This window comes from Bufo bufo, chromosome 5 (assembly GCF_905171765.1).
Source record: "Bufo bufo chromosome 5, aBufBuf1.1, whole genome shotgun sequence".
Lineage (NCBI taxonomy): Eukaryota > Metazoa > Chordata > Amphibia > Anura > Bufonidae > Bufo > Bufo bufo.
In genome coordinates, this window is record NC_053393.1 from 462048958 (window position 1) to 462067690 (window position 18733).

The following is an 18733-nucleotide window of genomic DNA, read 5'->3' on the forward strand; positions in this document are numbered from 1 at the left end:
CCGGCCGGGAGCTCCACCTACTGGTAAGTGACAGGTCTGTGCGGCGCATTGCTAAATGAACCGTCACTTACCAGTAGGAGGAGCTCCCGGCCGGACACGAACATCGCAGCTCCCAGGTAAGTATGAATCTTTTACTATTGTACTATTGCTAGTAACCCGCTACCACCAATGATCGGGGGGGGGGGGAGATGGGAGGCCGCACACTGGCCACCAATGTTGTTAATGCTATAGAGGGAGGGGGGGCCAATGGGGGGCGCACATTGTGCCACCAACGATTTATTACAATAGAGGGAGGAAGGGGGGGCGCACACTGTGCCACCAACGAATTATTACAATAGAGGGAGGAAGGGGGGAGGCGGGGGGGGCACACTGTGCCACCAACGAATTATTACAATAGAGGGAGAAAGGGGGGGGTGCCGCACTGGCCACCAATGATATTCAAACTGGGGAGGGGGGGGGGGGGGTCTGCCCCCTGCTGCCTGGCAGCCCTGATCTCTTACAGGGGGATATGATAGTACAATTAACCCCTTCAGGTGCGGCACCTGAGAGGTTAATTGCGCTGATCACAGCCGCCTGTAAAAGATCGGGTGCTGCCAGGCAGCAGGGGGCAGTCATGTACACAGTTTGTAGTATATTCTAACTAGAAGCGTCCCCATCACCATGGGAATGCCTCTGTGTTAGAATATACTGTCGGAAATGAGGTTTCACGATCTAACTCATATCCGACAGTATATTCTAACATAGAGGCGTTCCCATGGTGATGGGGACGCTTCAAGTTAAAATATACCATCGGATTGGAGAAAACTCCGATCCGATGGTATAAAAGGGACTCCAGACTTTGCATTGAAAGTCAATGGGGACGGATCCGTTTGAAATGGCACCATATTGTGTCAACGTCAAACGGATCCGTCCCCATTGACTTGCATTGTAATTCAGGACGGATCCGTTTGGCTCCGCACGGCCAGGCGGACACCAAAACAACTTTTTTTTCATGTCCGTGGATTCTCCAAAAATCAAGGAAGACCCACGGACGAAAAAACGGTCACTGATCACGGGAAAACGGAACCCCATTTTGCGGACCGCAAAAAAATACGGTCGTGTGCATGAGGCCTATCTCCCAGGGAAAATTGAATAAAAAGTAATCAAAAAGTCATACACACTTCAGAATGGTATCATTGAAAAGTACAGATCACCCTGCAAAAAATTAGCCCTGACACAGCTCCATACACAGACATACAAAAAAGGTATAGGGGTCAGAATATGTGATGAAAAGAAAAAAAAAAAATTATTTAAAGGTTTTTTTCCAGCATTAAAACACAAGAAAAACTATACAAATGTGGTATCGCCGTAATTGTTCGGACCCATACATTTTTACCGCATAGAGAATGGTGTACAAGCAAAAGCAATAAACCAGCCCATTCAGAATTTTTTCCTGCTCCCCGCTACATCATATGCAATATTAAATGGTGCCATTAGAAATTACAATTTGTCACACAAAAAACAAGCCCTCATACGGCTATGCAAATGAAAAAATAAAAAAAGTTACGCCTCTGGAATGGCGGGGAGTGAAAATTTTCTTACAACTCTGATTTGCAGCGTTCCTGTGTTATTCCTCCTGGAAATGTATGAAAAAAATTGACCGCGGGATGTTAACATTTCCCTCGTCTGTGGTGCTATTCCTTAATACTCTGACACTGTCAGCAGTGATAACCAGTTAGCAGTGTTCGCCAGCGAACATATGCGGGCTGCCATCTTAACTTACAAGTCTGGTGATGCACAGGTAAGCCCTTACCTGTCCCTGTGCGCGAGCCGGTCTGAAATCAAATGCGGTCATCGAGAGCAGGCAGTTCCGAGAACAGCCGCCGGGGGGCCTTCATCGGGCTGTTCTCAGAACTGCCTGCTCCCGGTGACTGCATTTGTTTCAGACCGGCTCACGGCACAGGCACAGGTAAGGGCTTACCTGTGCCTCGCCGGACTTGTGAGAAAAGATGGCAGCTCGCATGTGTTCGCTGGCAAACACTGCGAACTGGCCATCACTGACTGTCAGCAACAATTAACTTTTGTTGAGTTAGGGCTCATGCGCACAAACGTAATTTCTTTCTGTGTCCGTTCCGTTTTTATTTGCGGACCATATGCGGAACCATTCATTTCAATGGGTCCGCAAAAAAAAAAAAAACAGAAGTTACTCCAAGTGCATTTTGTTTCCGTATGTCTGTTCTGCAAAAAAACAGAACATGTCCTATTATTGTCCACATTACGGACAAGGATAGTACTGTTCTATAAAGGGCCAGCTGTTCCGTTCCGCAAAATACGGAACGCACACGGACGTCATCTATATTTTTTGCCGACTGCAAAATACATACGGTCGTGTGCATGGGCCCTTATTCAAACGTTAACAGGAGGAACAGCTTAGCGCAAAGAAGAAAAGATGTTCCAGATCAAAACATACATGCCAGGTCCTTCCTAACAGGCTGAATTATTATTTATTATACCCACTTATATAGCGCTACTATATTCCGCAGCGATTTACAGACATTAGCATCAACCTGTCCCCAATGGGGCTCACAATCTAAGTTACCTATCAGTATGTCTTTAGAGTGTGGGAAGAAACCAGAGTACCCACTGGAAACCCATGCAAACACGGGGAGAACATACAAACCATTGATATGATTGTGAAATGAGAAAGTGGCTCAGACTTGTATTAAGGAATGTGTGAGAAGGTGCCGTCCACTTTCAACCCTTAACACTTGGTTTTCTTCACAGTGTATTTGTCATCTTAACTTACGGAGCCATCGCAGTAGGCCAGACATTATCCTTTGCCCCTGACTATGCTAAAGCCACATCTGCTGCTGGTCATCTTTTTGCTTTGTTTAACAGAGAACCAGCTATTGACAGCTACAGTTTACATGGACAAAGACCAGTAAGTATTTTATCTTGATAATTCGTGTCTCTATGGCCAAATATTGAGCTACATTACAAGACCACATTTACACAACAGTGCGAAACAGCCGAACGTAGGCGGTTTTTCTAATGGCTGCCAAACGTGCATTTTAAGAACAATGGTAATCTATGGGGTTATTCGTACGGGCATTTTTTTTTAAAGCCCATGAATAACGGATGTCAAAAAAATAGGACGTCCTATTTCGTCCCTTTTCAGGGAACTACAGCCCCCATACAGTTGAAGGGGACCGATTTCAATGGCGTTTTCTCAGAAAGGCATCAGTGAAAAAAAAGGCCGTTAAAAACGGACTGTTTAGTGTTTTTAACAGCCGTTTTTTCCACTGTTGTGTTAGGCTATGTTTATATGGCTAAAATAGATGTGAGCAAAAACAGTAGCGATCTGTAGACTGACATCTGGTCTCTGAGAACAACATAGTTTTGGTGGCAGGACGGCCAAAAAAGGGCCAAATACAGCAACCTGTTTTAGCTCTTTCCCATTGACCTCAATGGGGAATACAGCTGTGGTCCTCAAGCAGATCTGAGAACTGCTGCATATGGTTGCATATTCCTTTTATTTTTGGCCGTGTGAACATAGCTTTATCATTGCTTGGTTGTATGCAATTTATCAGAGGAGAAGAGTTGATGATAAGTCCTGAGCTAGATCTGCTTAAAATATCTCCCTACTAAATGCCAAGGACTTTGTCTCTGATGTGAAGAAGGACACATTCATCTGTCATCAGACATTTAAGGCCACCTGCACACGAGTTCTGGTGAACAGACATAAGTTCTGCAAACATTTCCATGTGGATTTAAATGCGTTTCTGCAACATATCTGCACCAAAATCCGCAATATCTAATTGCGGTTTTGATGCGGTTTTGATGCAGTTTTGCCGCAGATCCATTGAAAAGGGTGAAATCTGCAGCTAAAACCGCAAACATAATTCACATGCTGCAGATTTTGAAAAACGCAATGCAGGTCAATTTCTACACTGAAAAAAATCTGCAAAGTGTACATGAGATTTGTGTAATCTCATACACTCTGCTGGTGCTGTAATACGCTGCATTTTCTCCGCATGGCAAACCATGTGGAAAAACCGAATGTATTCAGCAACATGTGCGAGTGGTCTAAATCTGCTTGATGGTTTTGGCATTTATTTATAAACTGTAGAAATAGTGCAAAAATAGTGCATTCTTTTTGCACTTTGTACCTGTATTGGACCTGCTTTTAACAAAGGAAACCATGGAGGATATGCTGCAGACAACTTTGTTTTTGTACTATCCTGAGGATAGGTCATCAATATAGGAGTACCCAGAGAACCCCTTTAATCAAAAATAAAAATTTGCAAAAAAAACTAAGAGAATAGAGAAAAAATACACTGCTCAAAAAAATAAAGGGAACACTTAAACAACACAATGTAACTCCAAGTCAATCACACTTTTGTGAAATCAAACTGTCCACTTAGGAAGCAACACTGAGTGACAATCAATTTCACATGCTGTTGTGCAAATGGGATAGACAATAGGTGGAAATTATAGGCAATTAGCAAGACACCCCCAATAAAGGAGTGGTTCTGCAGGTGATGACACAGACCACTTCGCAGTTCCTATGCTTCCTGGCTGATGTTTTGGTCACTTTTGAATGCTGGCGGTGCTTTCACTCTAGTGGTAGCATGAGACGGAGTCTACAACCCACACAAGTGGCTCAGGTAGTGCAGCTTATCCAGGATGGCACATCAATGCGAGCTGTGGCAAGAAGGTTTGCTGTGTCTGTCAGCGTAGTGTCCAGAGCATGGAGGCGCTACCAGGAGACAGGCCAGTACATCAGGAGACGTGGAGGAGGCCGTAGGAGTGCAACAACCCAGCAGCAGGACAGCTACCTCTGCCTTTGTGCAAGGAGGAACAGGAGGAGCACTGCCAGAGCCCTGCAAAATGACCTCCAGCAGGCCACAAATGTGCATTTGTCTGCTCAAACGGTCAGAAACAGACTCCATGAGGGTGATATGAGGGCCCGACGTCCACAGGTGGGGGTTGTGCTTACAGCCCAACACCGTGCAGGACGTTTGGCATTTGCCAGAGAACACCAAGATTGGCAAATTCGCCACTGGCGCCCTGTGCTCTTCACAGATGAAAGCAGGTTCACACTGAGCACATGTGACAGACGTGACAGAGTCTTGAGACGCCGTGGAGAACGTTCTGCTGCCTGCAACATCCTCCAGCATTACCGGTTTGGCATTGGGTCAGTAATGGTGTGAAGTGGCATTTCTTTGGAGGGCCGCACAGCCCTCCATGTGCTCGCCAGAGGTAGCCTGACTGCCATTAGGTACCGAGATGAGATCCTCAGACCCCTTGTAAGACCATATGCTGGTGCGGTTGGCCTTGGGTTCCTCCTAATGCAAGACAATGCTAGACTTCATGTGGCTGGAGTGTGTCAGCAGTTCCTGCAAGACGAAGGCATTGATGCTATGGACTGGCCCGCCCGTTCCCCAGACCTGAATCCAATTGAGCACATCTGGGACATCATGTCTCGCTCTATCCACCAACGTCACCTTGCACCACAGACTGTCCAGGAGTTGGCAGATGCTTTAGTCTAGGTCTGGGAGGAGATCCATCAGGAGACCATCCGCCACCTCATCAGGAGCATGCACAGGCGTTGTAGGGAGGTCATACAGGCACGTGGGGGCCACACACACTACTGAGCCTCATTTTGACTTGTTTTAAGGACATTACATCAAAGTTGGATCAGCCTGTAGTGTGTTTTTCCACTTTAATTTTGAGTGTGACTCCAAATCCAGACCTCCATCAGTTAAAAATTTGATTTCCATTTTTTAATTTCTGTGTGATTTTGTTGTCAGCACATTCAGCTATGTAAAGAACAAAGTATTTCAGAAGAATATTTAATTAACTCAGATCTAGGATGTGTTATTTTTGTGTTCCCTTTATTTTTTTGAGCAGTGTATATAAGTCCTAGGAGACCTCAAAGTGTCATGCACAAATTTTTTGTCTAATTGGAACACTTTCGATTCAGGTAGAATCGATTTGGACCATAATTTAATTGTTTGACCCATTCGGCTGAATCGAACCTGAATCGAATTTTGGGCCTTTCACACATCTCCACTTTTGAGCCATGTTTCCTAAAAAAAATAAGGTATTTATTTCTTTCGATGTTTCTCTACTCACTTTAGGATAATTGTCAGGGAAATTTAGAGCTGCATCAGATATCATTCAATTATCCATCTCGTCCGGATGTGCCTGTACTACAAGATCTATCCATTACTATACAAAGTGGACAGACTGTGGCATTTGTGGGCAGCAGTGGATGTGGGAAAAGCACCTCTGTCCAACTCCTGCAAAGGTTCTATGACCCTTGTCAAGGAACTGTGGTAAGATTAATTTGTAGGACTAACTATATAATAAACTATGATAGTCAATTATGCTGAGTGTTTATGTTGAAGCTGATAATATGTGATTTGTTAATCAGTTGATAACCAGAAGGCTGTTTTGATCTGAATTCTGTGCCTCTTCTTTGGATTTGTAGTTGTTCGATAACACTGACCTAAAAAACTTGAATGTTCAATGGCTTCGATCACAAATTGGAATTGTCTCCCAAGAGCCAGTGTTATTTGACTGCAGTATTGCTGAGAACATTGCCTATGGGGACAACTCCCGCAAAGTGTCTATGGAGGAAATACAATGTGCCGCAAAAGCTGCAAATATCCATTCATTTATAGACGAGCTGCCAGAGGTAACTATTCAGCACCTCTGTGATCATGATAATGATACAATATTTCTCTACCTTTAGGAGAGCAAATTATGCTTGTGTTGGGCTCTTTCACACCTGCGTTCTTGTCTTCCGGCATAGAGTTCCGTCGTCGGGGCTCTATGCCGGAAGAATCCTGATCAGGATTATCCTAATGCATTCTGAATGGAGAGAAATCCGTTCAGGATGCATCAGGATGCATCAGGATGTCTTCAGTTCCGGAACGGAACGTTTTTTGGCCGGAGAAAATACAGCAGCATGCTGCGCTTTTTGCTCCGGCCAAAAATCCAGAACACTTGCCGCAAGGCCGGATCCGGAATTAATGCCCATTGGAAGGCATTGATCCGGATCCGGCCATAAGCTAAACGTCGTTTCGGCGCATTGCCGGAGCCGACATTTAGTTTTTTCTGAATGGTTACCATGGCTGCCGGGACGCTAAAGTCCTGGCAGCCATGGTAAAGTGTAGCGGGGAGCGGGGAAGCAGTGTACTTACCGTCCGTGCGGCTCCCCGGGCGCTCCAGAGTGACGTCAGGGCGCCCCACGCTCATGGATGACGTGTCGCATGAATCACGTCATCCATGCGCATGGGGCGCTCTGACGTCATTCTGGAGCGCCCCGGGAGCCGCACGGACTGTAAGTATACTGCTCCCCCGCTCCCCGCTTCTACTATGGCAACCAGGACTTTAATAGCGTCCTGGGTGCCATAGTAACACTGAAAGCATTTGAAAGACGGTTCCGTCTTCAAATGCTTTCAGTACACTTGCGTTTTTCCGGATCCGGCGGGCAACTCCGGCAACGGAAGTGCACGCCGGATCCCAACAACGCAAGTGTGAAAGAGGCCTTATCTGGATATGTTACCTGTAAGCTTATCTAGGTGATTTAACCACTTTGCGGCTTCTGTTGATCAGTGTGTTTGTAAGATGATTATATGACACCCACTAATATAGTCTTTGTTGAAATTCTGCACCATTTTCTATATTTCATAAGGTATGCCCCCTTGTTTCCAAAGTCTTTTGTGCTGTCCATACAGAAGTCCTGTCCATAAAATGACTGCTGATGGAGGGTCATGTGACCAGGCAGATCACCTCCAAGTACAGATGTCAGGTGCAGTGTATTTGAATGGAGGAGACATCACATAGAAGTGATTTGCCTGGTCACATGACCCTCCATCAGCCGCCATCTTTATGGATAGTGCCATATAATTAACTCACAAATACATTAGTCAACAGTCACCAGAAAGTGGCCAACCCCCTTAACTATTTTAGTCTGTTCCCATTCACGTACTGTATCTGCTGTCTCATGTCTCTCATATCATGTCTACATTAAGTTTTATAGAAGTATTTATTTACTACTTATAGAAATATAACACATCGGTTGGAGGTAAAGGAACTCAACTGTCTGGAGGTCAGAAACAGAGAATCGCTATTGCCCGGGCACTGATACGTTCTCCTAAAGTTCTGCTGCTTGATGAAGCCACCTCAGCACTGGACAATGAAAGTGAAAAGGTGACCTATAGATGAAACTCCATACTACGAAGATTAGTTACCATAACTGTTTACCAAAATTTACCAAAAATGTATTTGTACAGTAGAATGTGTATAAGCTAATATACCCTACCAAAGACTGGTAAAACTTTTATGAAGGCTCCCGAGTAGGGATGAGCGAACCCGAACTGTATCATTCAGTGATCGATCTACAGCTGTGGATCATTGAAGTGCTGATATTCAATTGCTCACTTTTTTTAGGCTGCCCAGAGCGTTTTTATATCACTTTTTTCTGGGGTGATCGGCGGCCATTTTGTGGCTTGTGGTGCGCCAGCACAAGCTACCACCAAGTGCATTTAACCATCAATAGTGTGGTTATTTTTTGCTATATCCTACATCAGGGTCAAGCTTTCATCAAGTGCATTTAACCATCAATAGTGTGGTTATTTTTTGGCCATATACTACATCAGGTGCAGGCTGAGCCTGTGTCACCCAAGTGCATTTAACCATCAATAGTGTGGTTATTTTTTGCTATATCCTACATCAGGGTCAAGCTTTCATCAAGTGCATTTAACCATCAATAGTGTGGTTATTTTTTGGCCATATACTACATCAGGTGCAGGCTGAGCCTGTGTCACCCAAGTGCATTTAACCATCAATAGTGTGGTTATTTTTTGGCCATATACTACATCAGGGGCAAGTTGAGCCTGTCACCCAGCGCCTAAAAAATAGGCCTGACATTTATATTCCTCCAAATCAGTACTGTTTTAGCTGGTCAAGTTATTTTTAGAGACCGTAAAAGCACAGTTTTTGTTCTGGGTTGAAAAACAATTCCCAAATTTGCCATTCTCAAAATTAGTGGTTTCTGCTGTATCAGGCCTACTTTAAATCTATCCCTAAAAGGGTATATTAGATTCAAGGTGCTGATAGGGTCATTCTGAAAAACTTGACACACACGCTACAGTGCAGATACAAGTCTAATTCTGTGATTAAACGTATACCTGTCACACAGCGCCTAAAAAATAGGCCTCACATTTATATTCAGCTAAATCTGTCATTACTGGTGTGCCTGTATTAGTGTAATACGGTACCTAAATAGATAGCCAGAGAGTGTTAGGTGTCTGTAAAAAAAGGCCTGAATTTTAATTCAATACATTGGCCCGAATAATATTTTTCTTATTGTGGTGAACGGTAACAATGAGGAAAACATCTAGTAAGGGACGCGGACGCGGACGTGGACATGGTCGTGGTGGTGTTAGTGGACCCTCTGGTGCTGGGAGAGGACGTGGCCGTTCTGCCACAGCCACACGTCCTAGTGAACCAACTACCTCAGGTCCCAGTAGCCGCCAGAATTTACAGGGATATTTGGTGGGGCCCAATGTCGTTCTAAGGATGGTAAGGCCTGAGCAGGTACAGGCATTAGTCAATTGGGTGGCCGACAGTGCATCCAGCACGTTCACATTATCTCCCACCCAGTCTTCTGCAGAAAGCGCACAGATGGCGCATGAAAACCAAGCACATCAGTCTGTCACATCACCCCCATGCATATCAGGGAAACTGTCTGAGCCTCAAGTTATGCAGCAGTCTCTTATGCTGTTTGAAGACTCTGCTGCCAGGGTTTCCCAAGGGCATCCACCTAGCCCTTCCCCAGGGGTCGAAGAGATAGAATGCACTAACGCACAACCACTTATGTTTCCTGATGATGAGGACATGGGAATACCACCTCAGCACGTCTCTGATGATGACGAAACACAGGTGCCAACTACTGCGTCTTTCTGCAGTGTGCAGACTGAACAGGAGGTCAGGGATCAAGACTGGGTGGAAGACGATGCAGAGGACGATGGAGGTCCTAGACCCCACATGGAATGAAGGTCGTGCCACTGACTTTCACAGTTCGGAGGAAGAGGCAGTGGTGAGACCGAGCCAACAGCGTAGCAAAAGACAAAGAGGGAGCAGTGGGCAAAATCAGAACACCCGCCGCCAAGAGACTCCGCCTGCTACTGACCGCCGCCATCTGGGACCGAGCACCCCAAAGGCAGCTTCAAGGAGTTCTCTGGCATGGCACTTCTTCAAACAATGTGCTGACGACAAGACCAGAGTGGTTTGCACGCTGTGCCATCAGAGCCTGAAGCGAGGCATTAACGTTCTGAACCTTAGCACAACCTGCATGACCAGGCACCTGCATGCAAAGCATGAACTGCAGTGGAGTAAACACCTTAAAAACAAGGAAGTCACTCAGGCTCCCCCTGCTACCTCTTCTGCTGCTGCTGCCTCGGCCTCTTCTGCTGCTGCCGCCGCCTCGGCCTCTTCCTCCGCCTCTGGAGGGATGTTGGCACTTGCCGCCCAGCAAACATGGGATGTACCACCAACACCACCACCTGCGCCACCAAGCATCTCAACCATGTCACATGGCAGCGTTCAGCTCTCCATCTCACAAACATTTGAGAGAAAGCGTAAATTCCCACCTAGCCACCCTCGATCCCTGGCCCTCAATGCCAGCATTTCTAAACTACTGGCCTATGAAATGCTGTCATTTAGACTGGTGGAGACAGACAGCTTCAAACAGCTCATGTCGCTTGCTGTCCCACAGTATGTTGTTCCCAGCCGGCACTACTTCTCCAAGAGAGCCGTGCCTTCCCTGCACAACCAAGTATCCGATAAAATCAAGTGTGCACTGCGCAACGCCATCTGTGGCAAGGTCCACCTAACCACAGATACGTGGACCAGTAAGCACGGCCAGGGACGCTATATCTCCCTAACTGCACACTGGGTAAATGTAGTGGCGGCTGGGCCCCAGGCGGAGAGCTGTTTGGCGCACGTCCTTCCGCCGCCAAGGATCGCAGGGCAACATTCTTTGCCTCCTGTCTCCTCCTCCTCCTACTCAGCTTCCTCCTCCTCTTCTTCCACCTGCTCATCCAGTCAGCCACACACCTTCACCACCAACTTCAGCACAGCCCGGGGTAAACGTCAGCAGGCCGTTCTGAAACTCATATGTTTGGGGGACAGGCCCCACACCGCACAGGAGTTGTGGCGGGGTATAGAACAACAGACCGACGAGTGGTTGCTGCCGGTGAGCCTCAAGCCCGGCCTGGTGGTGTGCAATAATGGGCGAAATCTCGTTGCAACTCTGGGAGTAGCCGGTTTGACGCACATCCCTTGCCTGGCGCATGTGCTGAATTTGGTGGTGCAGAAGTTCATTCACAACTACCCCGACATGTCAGAGCTGCTGCATAAAGTGCGGGCCGTCTGTTCGCGCTTCCGGCGTTCACACCCTGCCGCTGCTCGCCTGTCTGCGCTACAGCGTAACTTCGGCCTTCCCGCTCACTGCCTCATATGCGACGTGCCCACCAGGTGGAACTCCACCTTGCACATGCTGGACAGACTGTGCGAGCAGCAGCAGGCCATAGTGGAGTTTCAGCTGCAGCACGCACGGGTCAGTCGCACTGCGGAACAGCACCACTTCACCACCAATGACTGGGCCTCCATGCGAGACCTGTGTGCCCTGTTGCGCTGTTTCGAGTACTCCACCAACATGGCCAGTGGCGATGACGCCGTTATCAGCGTTACAATACCACTTCTATGTCTCCTTGAGAAAACACTTAGGGCGATGATGGAAGAGGAGGTGGCCCAGGAGGAAGAGGAGGAAGAGGGGTCATTTTTAGCACTTTCAGGCCAGTCTCTTCGAAGTGACTCAGAGGGAGGTTTTTTGCAACAGCAGAGGCCAGGTACAAATGTGGCCAGACAGGGCCCACTACTGGAGGACGAGGATGAGGAGGAGGTGGAGGAGGATGATGATGAAGCATGTTCACAGCGGGGTGGCACCCAAAGCAGCTCGGGCCCATCACTGGTGCGTGACTGGGGGGAAACACAGGACGATGACTATACGCCTCCCACAGAGGACAGCTTGTCCTTACCTCTGGGCAGCCTGGCACACATGAGCGACTACATGCTGCAGTGCCTAGAGTTGCCCACATTTTAACGTGTGCGGACTACTGGGTTGCCACCCTGCTGGATCCCCGGTACAAAGACAATGTGCCCACCTTACTTCCTACACTGGAGCGTGATAGGAAGATGCGCGAGTACAAGCGCACGTTGGTAGACGCGCTACTGAGAGCATTCCCAAATGTCACAGGGGAACCAGTGGAAGCCCAAGGCGAAGGCAGAGGAGGAGCAAGAGGTCGCCAACGCAGCTGTGTCACAGCCAGCTCCTCTGAGGGCAGGGTTAGCATGGCAGAGATGTGGAAAAGTTTTGTCACCACGCCACAGCTAACTGCACCACCACCTGATACGGAACGTGTTAGCAGGAGGCAACATTTCAATAACATGGTGAAACAGTACCTGTGCACACCCCTCCACGTACTGACTGATGGTTCGGCCCCATTCAACTTCTGGGTCTCCAAATTGTCCACGTGGCCAGAGCTAGCCTTTTATGCCTTGGAGGTGCTGGCCTGCCCGGCGGCCAGCGTTTTGTCTGAACGTGTATTCAGCACGGCAGGGGGCGTCATTACAGACAAACGCAGCCGCCTGTCTACAGACAATGTGGACAAGCTGACGTTCATAAAAATGAACCAGGCATGGATCCCACAGGACCTGTCCATCCCTTGTGCAGATTAGACATTAACTACCTCCCCTTAACAATATATTATTGTACTCCAGGGCACTTCCTCATTCAATCCTATTTTTATTTTCATTTTACCATTATATTGCGGGGCAACCCAAAGTTGAATGAACCTCTCCTCTGTCTGGGTGCCGGGGCCTAAATATGTGACAGTGGCCTGTTCCAGTGGTGGGTGAGGTGAAGCCTGATTCTCTGCTATGACATGAAGACTGATTCTGTGCTGACATGAAGCCAGATTCTCTGTTACGGGACCTCTCTCCTCTGCCTGGGTGCCTGGGCCTAAATGTGCTACAGTGGCCTGTTCCAGTGGTGGGTGACGTGAAGCCTGATTCTCTGCTATGACATGAAGACTGATTCTGTGCTGACATGAAGCCAGATTCTCTGTTACGGGACCTCTCTCCTCTGTCTGGGTGCCGGGGCCTAAATATGTGACAGTGGCCTGTTCAAGTGGTGGGTGACGTGAAGCCTGATTCTCTGCTATGACATGAAGACTGATTCTGTGCTGACATGAAGCCAGATTCTCTGTTACGGGACCTCTCTCCTCTGTCTGCGTGCCGGGGCCTAAATATGTGACAGTGTCCTGTTCCAGTGGTGGGTGACGTGAAGCCTGATTCTCTGCTATGACATGAAGACTGATTCTCTGCTGACATGAAGCCAGATTCTCTGTTACGGGACCTCTCTCCTCTATCTGGGTGCCGGGGCCTAAATATGTGACAGTGTCCTGTTCCAGTGGTGGGTGACGTGAAGCCTTATTCTCTGCTATGACATGAAGACTGATTCTCTGCTGACATGAAGCCAGATTCTGTGTTACGGAACCTCTCTCCTCTGCCTGGGTCTAAATATGTGACAGTGGCCTGTTCCAGTGGTGGGTGACGTGAAGCCTGATTCTCTGCTATGACATGAAGACTGATTCTGTGCTGACATGAAGCCAGATTCTCTGTTACGGAACCTCTCTCCTCTGCCTGGGTCTAAATATGTGACAGTGGCCTGTTCCAGTGGTGGGTGACGTGAAGCCTGATTCTCTGCTATGACATGAAGACTGATTCTCTGCTGGCATGAAGCCAGATTCTCTGCTATGGCATGAAGAGACTGATTCTCTGCTGACGTGAAGCCAGATTCTCTGCTATGCGACCTCTGTCCAATTGATATTGGTTAATTTTTATTTTTTTTATTTTTATTTTAATTCATTTCCCTATCCACATTTGTTTGCAGGGGATTTACCTACATGTTGCTGCCTTTTGCAACCCTTTAGCTCTTTCCTGGGCTGTTTTACAGCCTTTTTGTGCCGAAAAGTTCGGGTCCCCATTGACTTCAATGGGGTTCGGGTTCAGTACGAAGTTCGGGTCGGGTTCGGATCCCGAACCCGAACATTTCCGGGAAGTTCGGCCGAACTTCTCGAACCCGAACATCCAGGTGTTCGCTCAACTCTACTCCCGAGCAAACAATTAGGTGAAATCCCCTTCACAGAGTGGTGTCCTCAACATGCTGCTTAATGGCCTATACATAATAAATAATTGTCAGCAGATCCTACTGATGGCCACAAGACTGAATTAAAATCTAATGTGTATCAGAACTACTGTCCCATAATGTCCCATAATGTCTGCTTGTTAGAGTAGCTTCCTCTAATAAAAATGAAGTTGTCGAGGTTCAAGCGATTCACCAGCCGGGGGACAACAAGCACACTCAGTGTTTACTTATACACAAAGACACAAACACAAAGCCAATCAAAGGTTTATGGTATAGGACACTGACCAATTAGATTACAGATAATAGCGCATAATAGCCTCATGTCGGGACAGAGCAGGTAATGGTAGAATGTGTGGACAGGGTCTGCATAGCCTTTGCCCTTGGCAACCTAAACAAGTCTTGAAGCCCACCACCCCCTCCCACACCTTATACTGGAATGTCCTTAAAGGGAACCTGTCATGTGGATATTTGATCATAATCTAACTAATTATATACAATCATTAACTATTAAAAAGTACCTTAGATGTATTCACTTACTGGTGTGACAGATGGTTACCTCATAACATACACACAAAGATGCCACATGCCGCATGCTAATGAGCTGATTTGAGTCCAGCGTGAGTTCATTGAGTCCATCGTTTTTTTAATTCAGAGCTATAGCCACTCCCCTGCCCACCTGCTGCTGATTCCTATGGAAAATAACTGTCAATCAGCAGCAGGTAGGTGGGAAGAGTCGGGAGCTCATGAATATTCAGGACTCATCATTATGAGCTGGAGCTTTTCAATACAAGATGTCGGCAGATTGACTGGGTCAATTAAAGAAAGTGACCCAACATTTTGCTAAGAGAATCAGTCACTTATTTATGTTGCCCTTAGTTAGGACACCATAAAACTGGTGACAGGTTCCCATTAAGCAGTTTGAACAAGTTTGTTTAGAAATGAGATGGAGTCAGTTGCATTAACAATTGTGAAAGATGGAGTTGGTTACATTAACAATTCCCCTCTTTTTTACAATTCCCCTCTCTTTTTTTACAGACTCTTAAGACATTATATCTCTCCCTTATCCTGTCCCTTCATCTGTGATATTCTACCCCTATGATCCCAGCAGCCCCTGATGGTGGGATTCTGGGACCTCTGGAACCTTGCCCTGCCCTAGTTATCCCTAATTTTTCCTACCACTAACTGGGTGATGATAATGAGGAGTTTCGCAATAGACACAAATATCTAGAATGTTCGAGTTCCATCCATCACACACTGGGCATCTTTCTGTTGTTCTGGGTGAAGGTTGGGGGACACCTGGGAAATAGTGACTATAAAGTAATAACCTTCAAATTGTCATTCAAAAGAGTGTTTCTTCAGGGAGGAACAAAATAACTAAACTTCAAAAAAGCTAAATTTAGCCAACTAAGAGAGGCCATAGGCCTAACTAACTGGGAAAAAAGTCCTCAAAAAGAAAAATACAGCCACAAAATGGGATATTTTTAAAACCCATCCTAAAATCTAATTGTGAGAGGTACAAACCTTATGGGAATAAAAGGTTAAGGAACAAGAAAAAAACAATGTAAATAAATAGAATTGTAAAGAAAGCAATAAATGACAAAAATAAAAAAATGTAATCACTAAAACAGGAGGGCAGTGAGGAATCATTGAAAAACTATAAGGAAAATATGTAAAAGACAAATAAAAGCAGCCAAACTAGAGACCGAGAGATTAATTGCCAAAGACCCTAACCCTAAAATGTTCTTCAATTATATAAATGGTAAAACGTATAAATCTGAAGGTGTCAGCCCTTTACAGAGTAATGAGGGGGGAGTTGCCGACAGCAATGAGGAGACAGCAAAGCTATTAAATATTCTTTTCTCCACTGTATTCACTGAAGAAAATAAATTGTCAAAGGAAATGCAGAATGTAAAAGTAAATTCCCCATTAAATGTACCATGTCTGACCCAGGAAGAAGTACAGCGGCGTCTTAAAAAGATTAAAATAGAGAAATCGCCAGGACCAGATGGCATACACCTCCATACCATAAGATAATTAAGTAAAGTCATAGCCAGACCCTTATTTCTGATATTTAAGGACTCTATACTGACAGGGATTGTTCCACAGGATTGGCACTTAGCAAATGTGGTGCCAGTATTCAAAAAGGGTCCAAAAACAGAGCCAGGAAAGTATAGGCTGGTAAGTTTGGATAAACAGTTTGAAGGCTTTCTAAGAAATGCTATCTTGGAGTACCTCAATGAAAATAAACAAATAACGCCATATCAGCATGGCTTCATGTGGGATCGGGTCATGTCAAACTAATTTAATCAGTTTCTATGAGGAGGTAAGTTCTAGACTTGACCCCACGAATCAATGGATGTTGCATATCTGGACTTCTCCAAAGCATTTGACACTGTACCACATAAAAGGTTAATATATAAAATGAGAATGCTTGGTCTGGGAGAAAATGTATGTGGTTAAGTAACTGGCTCACTGATCGAAAACAGAGGGTGGTTATTAACGGTACGCACTCAGATTGGGTCCCTGTCACTAGGGGGGTTCCTCAGGGGTCAGTATTGGGCCCTATTCTCTTCAATATATTTATTAGTGATCTTGTAGAAGGCTTGACAGTAAAATATAAATTTTTGAAGATGACAGTAAACTGTGTAAAGCAGGGATGCTCAACCTGTGGCCCTCCAGTTGTTGTAAAACTACAACTCCCACCATGCCCTGCTGTAGAATGATAGCTGTACGCTGTCCGGGAATGCTGGGAGTTGTAGTTTTGCAACAGCTGAAGAGCCGCAGGTTGAGCATGCCTAGTGTAAAATAATTAAGACGGAAGAGGACAGAATATGGCTGCAGATGGATCTGGATAGATTGGAGGCTTGCGCAGAGAAGTGGCACATGAGGTTTAACAGTGACAAATGTAAGGTTATGCACATGTGAAGCAATAATGCAAGCTACCAGTACATACTAAATGGTAAAACACTGGGTGTGGCAGGCGCAGCACTATAAAGTGCCTTTTGCGCTGTGGCATTAGAAGAAATTTGATATCTCTAACTTTTTAGTCCAACCAGACTGTTTGTTACTCTGTAATTCTTCTAGTACCGTTCTATGGAAACAGTAGGTTTAAAGAGCACACCAAATGCTTGAAATAACTTCTTTATTAACTTCAACTTTTCTTCATTTATAACACTGCCGCCTCCGCAGCAGATAGTCCATGTACAAAACACGTGTTGAATGACGTATCACAAAATGGTGGTATGCATAAGATGGTGGTTCAGCTGTTCAATCTTGTCCTTCAACATAAAATGGTGGATATATTTCTCTCTTCAGTATCTGTACTATCACTTTAAGTTATTTAAGCACTTTATGATCTATCTTAGAGGTATATCTGAGGTTAACCAATAGTTCACTTGCTCTACTTGGTTTGCAGTTTGCTCTATACAATTGCTTTGAGCAGTTTGCTTTTATGGCTCAGTATGATCTGGTATCAGCAGTTCGTAATTTGGTGGAACTGTAAGTAAACATAAATGACTGGTTCAGTATAAAGTTCTAATCACGATACTAGCAATAGGAACATTATATAACTGTTCTAAATACCTATTTTGGCCTCTTGTTCCGATAAAACTCAGCTCTTAGTGGAGTGAATGTATAGGATGTTCCAGCCTCAGTGGAGTAGTGAGACGTTTTCCCTTTTTGTCAAGTTTTGAGTCTCCTATTTGTAACAACACTCTTCTTATTAGTTTGTCTTCATCCTTTTGAACTTCTAGAACTTTGGCCAATTTCCATTGACTTCTAGGTAAATCTTCTTCTTTTACTAACACTATGTCGCCAACTTGGACATTTCTTCTGGGTGTTTGCCATTTACTTCTTAGCATCAGATTGGTTAAGTACTCTTTTCTCCATCTATTCCAAAACTGTTCTGATAGATATTGAACTCTTCGCCATCTCCTTTTAGCATATAAATCTTCTTTGGTGAACTTAACAGGGAGTGGCTGTATGTAATCAGACTTAAGATGAAGTAGATGGTTGGGAGTTAAAGGGTCCAAACTTGTTGGATCGTTGATGGAATTAACTGTAAGTGGACAACTTAACAATAGACATTACTTCATAGAATAGGGTCCTAAGTGAAGCATCATCTATTCTTCCGCCGTTCTTTTTCAATACTGAACTTAACAAATTTCTTACCGTTCTGATTTGTCTTTCCCAAACTCCTCCTGTATGGCTTGCATGTGGAGCATTCATATGAAAATCACTACTTCTCTAACAAATACTCAGTTACTTTTTCTTTATCAATCTCCTTTAGAGCGCTCTTCAATTCATTCTTCGCTCTGACAAAATTAGATCCTTGGTCAGATATAAGCTCTCTTACAGTACCTCAAATGGCTATGAAACATCTTAAGGCGTTGATGAATGCGTCAGTTGGCATATCCTCTAACATTTCCAGGTGAATCACTCTGGAACTCAGATATGTAAATATTAGTC

The 18733-nt window shown here is 45.4% G+C and overlaps 2 protein-coding genes across 3 annotated transcripts in view; both read left to right on the top strand.

The window, feature by feature from the left end:
• The window catches only part of LOC121002302 (ATP-binding cassette sub-family B member 5-like), a 1125761-nt gene that overhangs the window by 669993 nt on the left and 437035 nt on the right, over positions 1 to 18733 (top strand). The window lies entirely within an intron of this gene.
• Positions 1 to 18733, top strand: part of LOC121002303 (ATP-binding cassette sub-family B member 5-like) — a 202694-nt gene that overhangs the window by 156733 nt on the left and 27228 nt on the right. For both annotated transcript variants that reach the window (XM_040433703.1, XM_040433704.1), the window contains 4 exons: positions 2764 to 2920; positions 6123 to 6320; positions 6476 to 6682; positions 8056 to 8202. In XM_040433703.1, coding sequence (XP_040289637.1) covers positions 2764 to 2920; positions 6123 to 6320; positions 6476 to 6682; positions 8056 to 8202 — 709 coding nt within the window. The remainder of the gene's footprint in view (positions 1 to 2763; positions 2921 to 6122; positions 6321 to 6475; positions 6683 to 8055; positions 8203 to 18733) is intronic.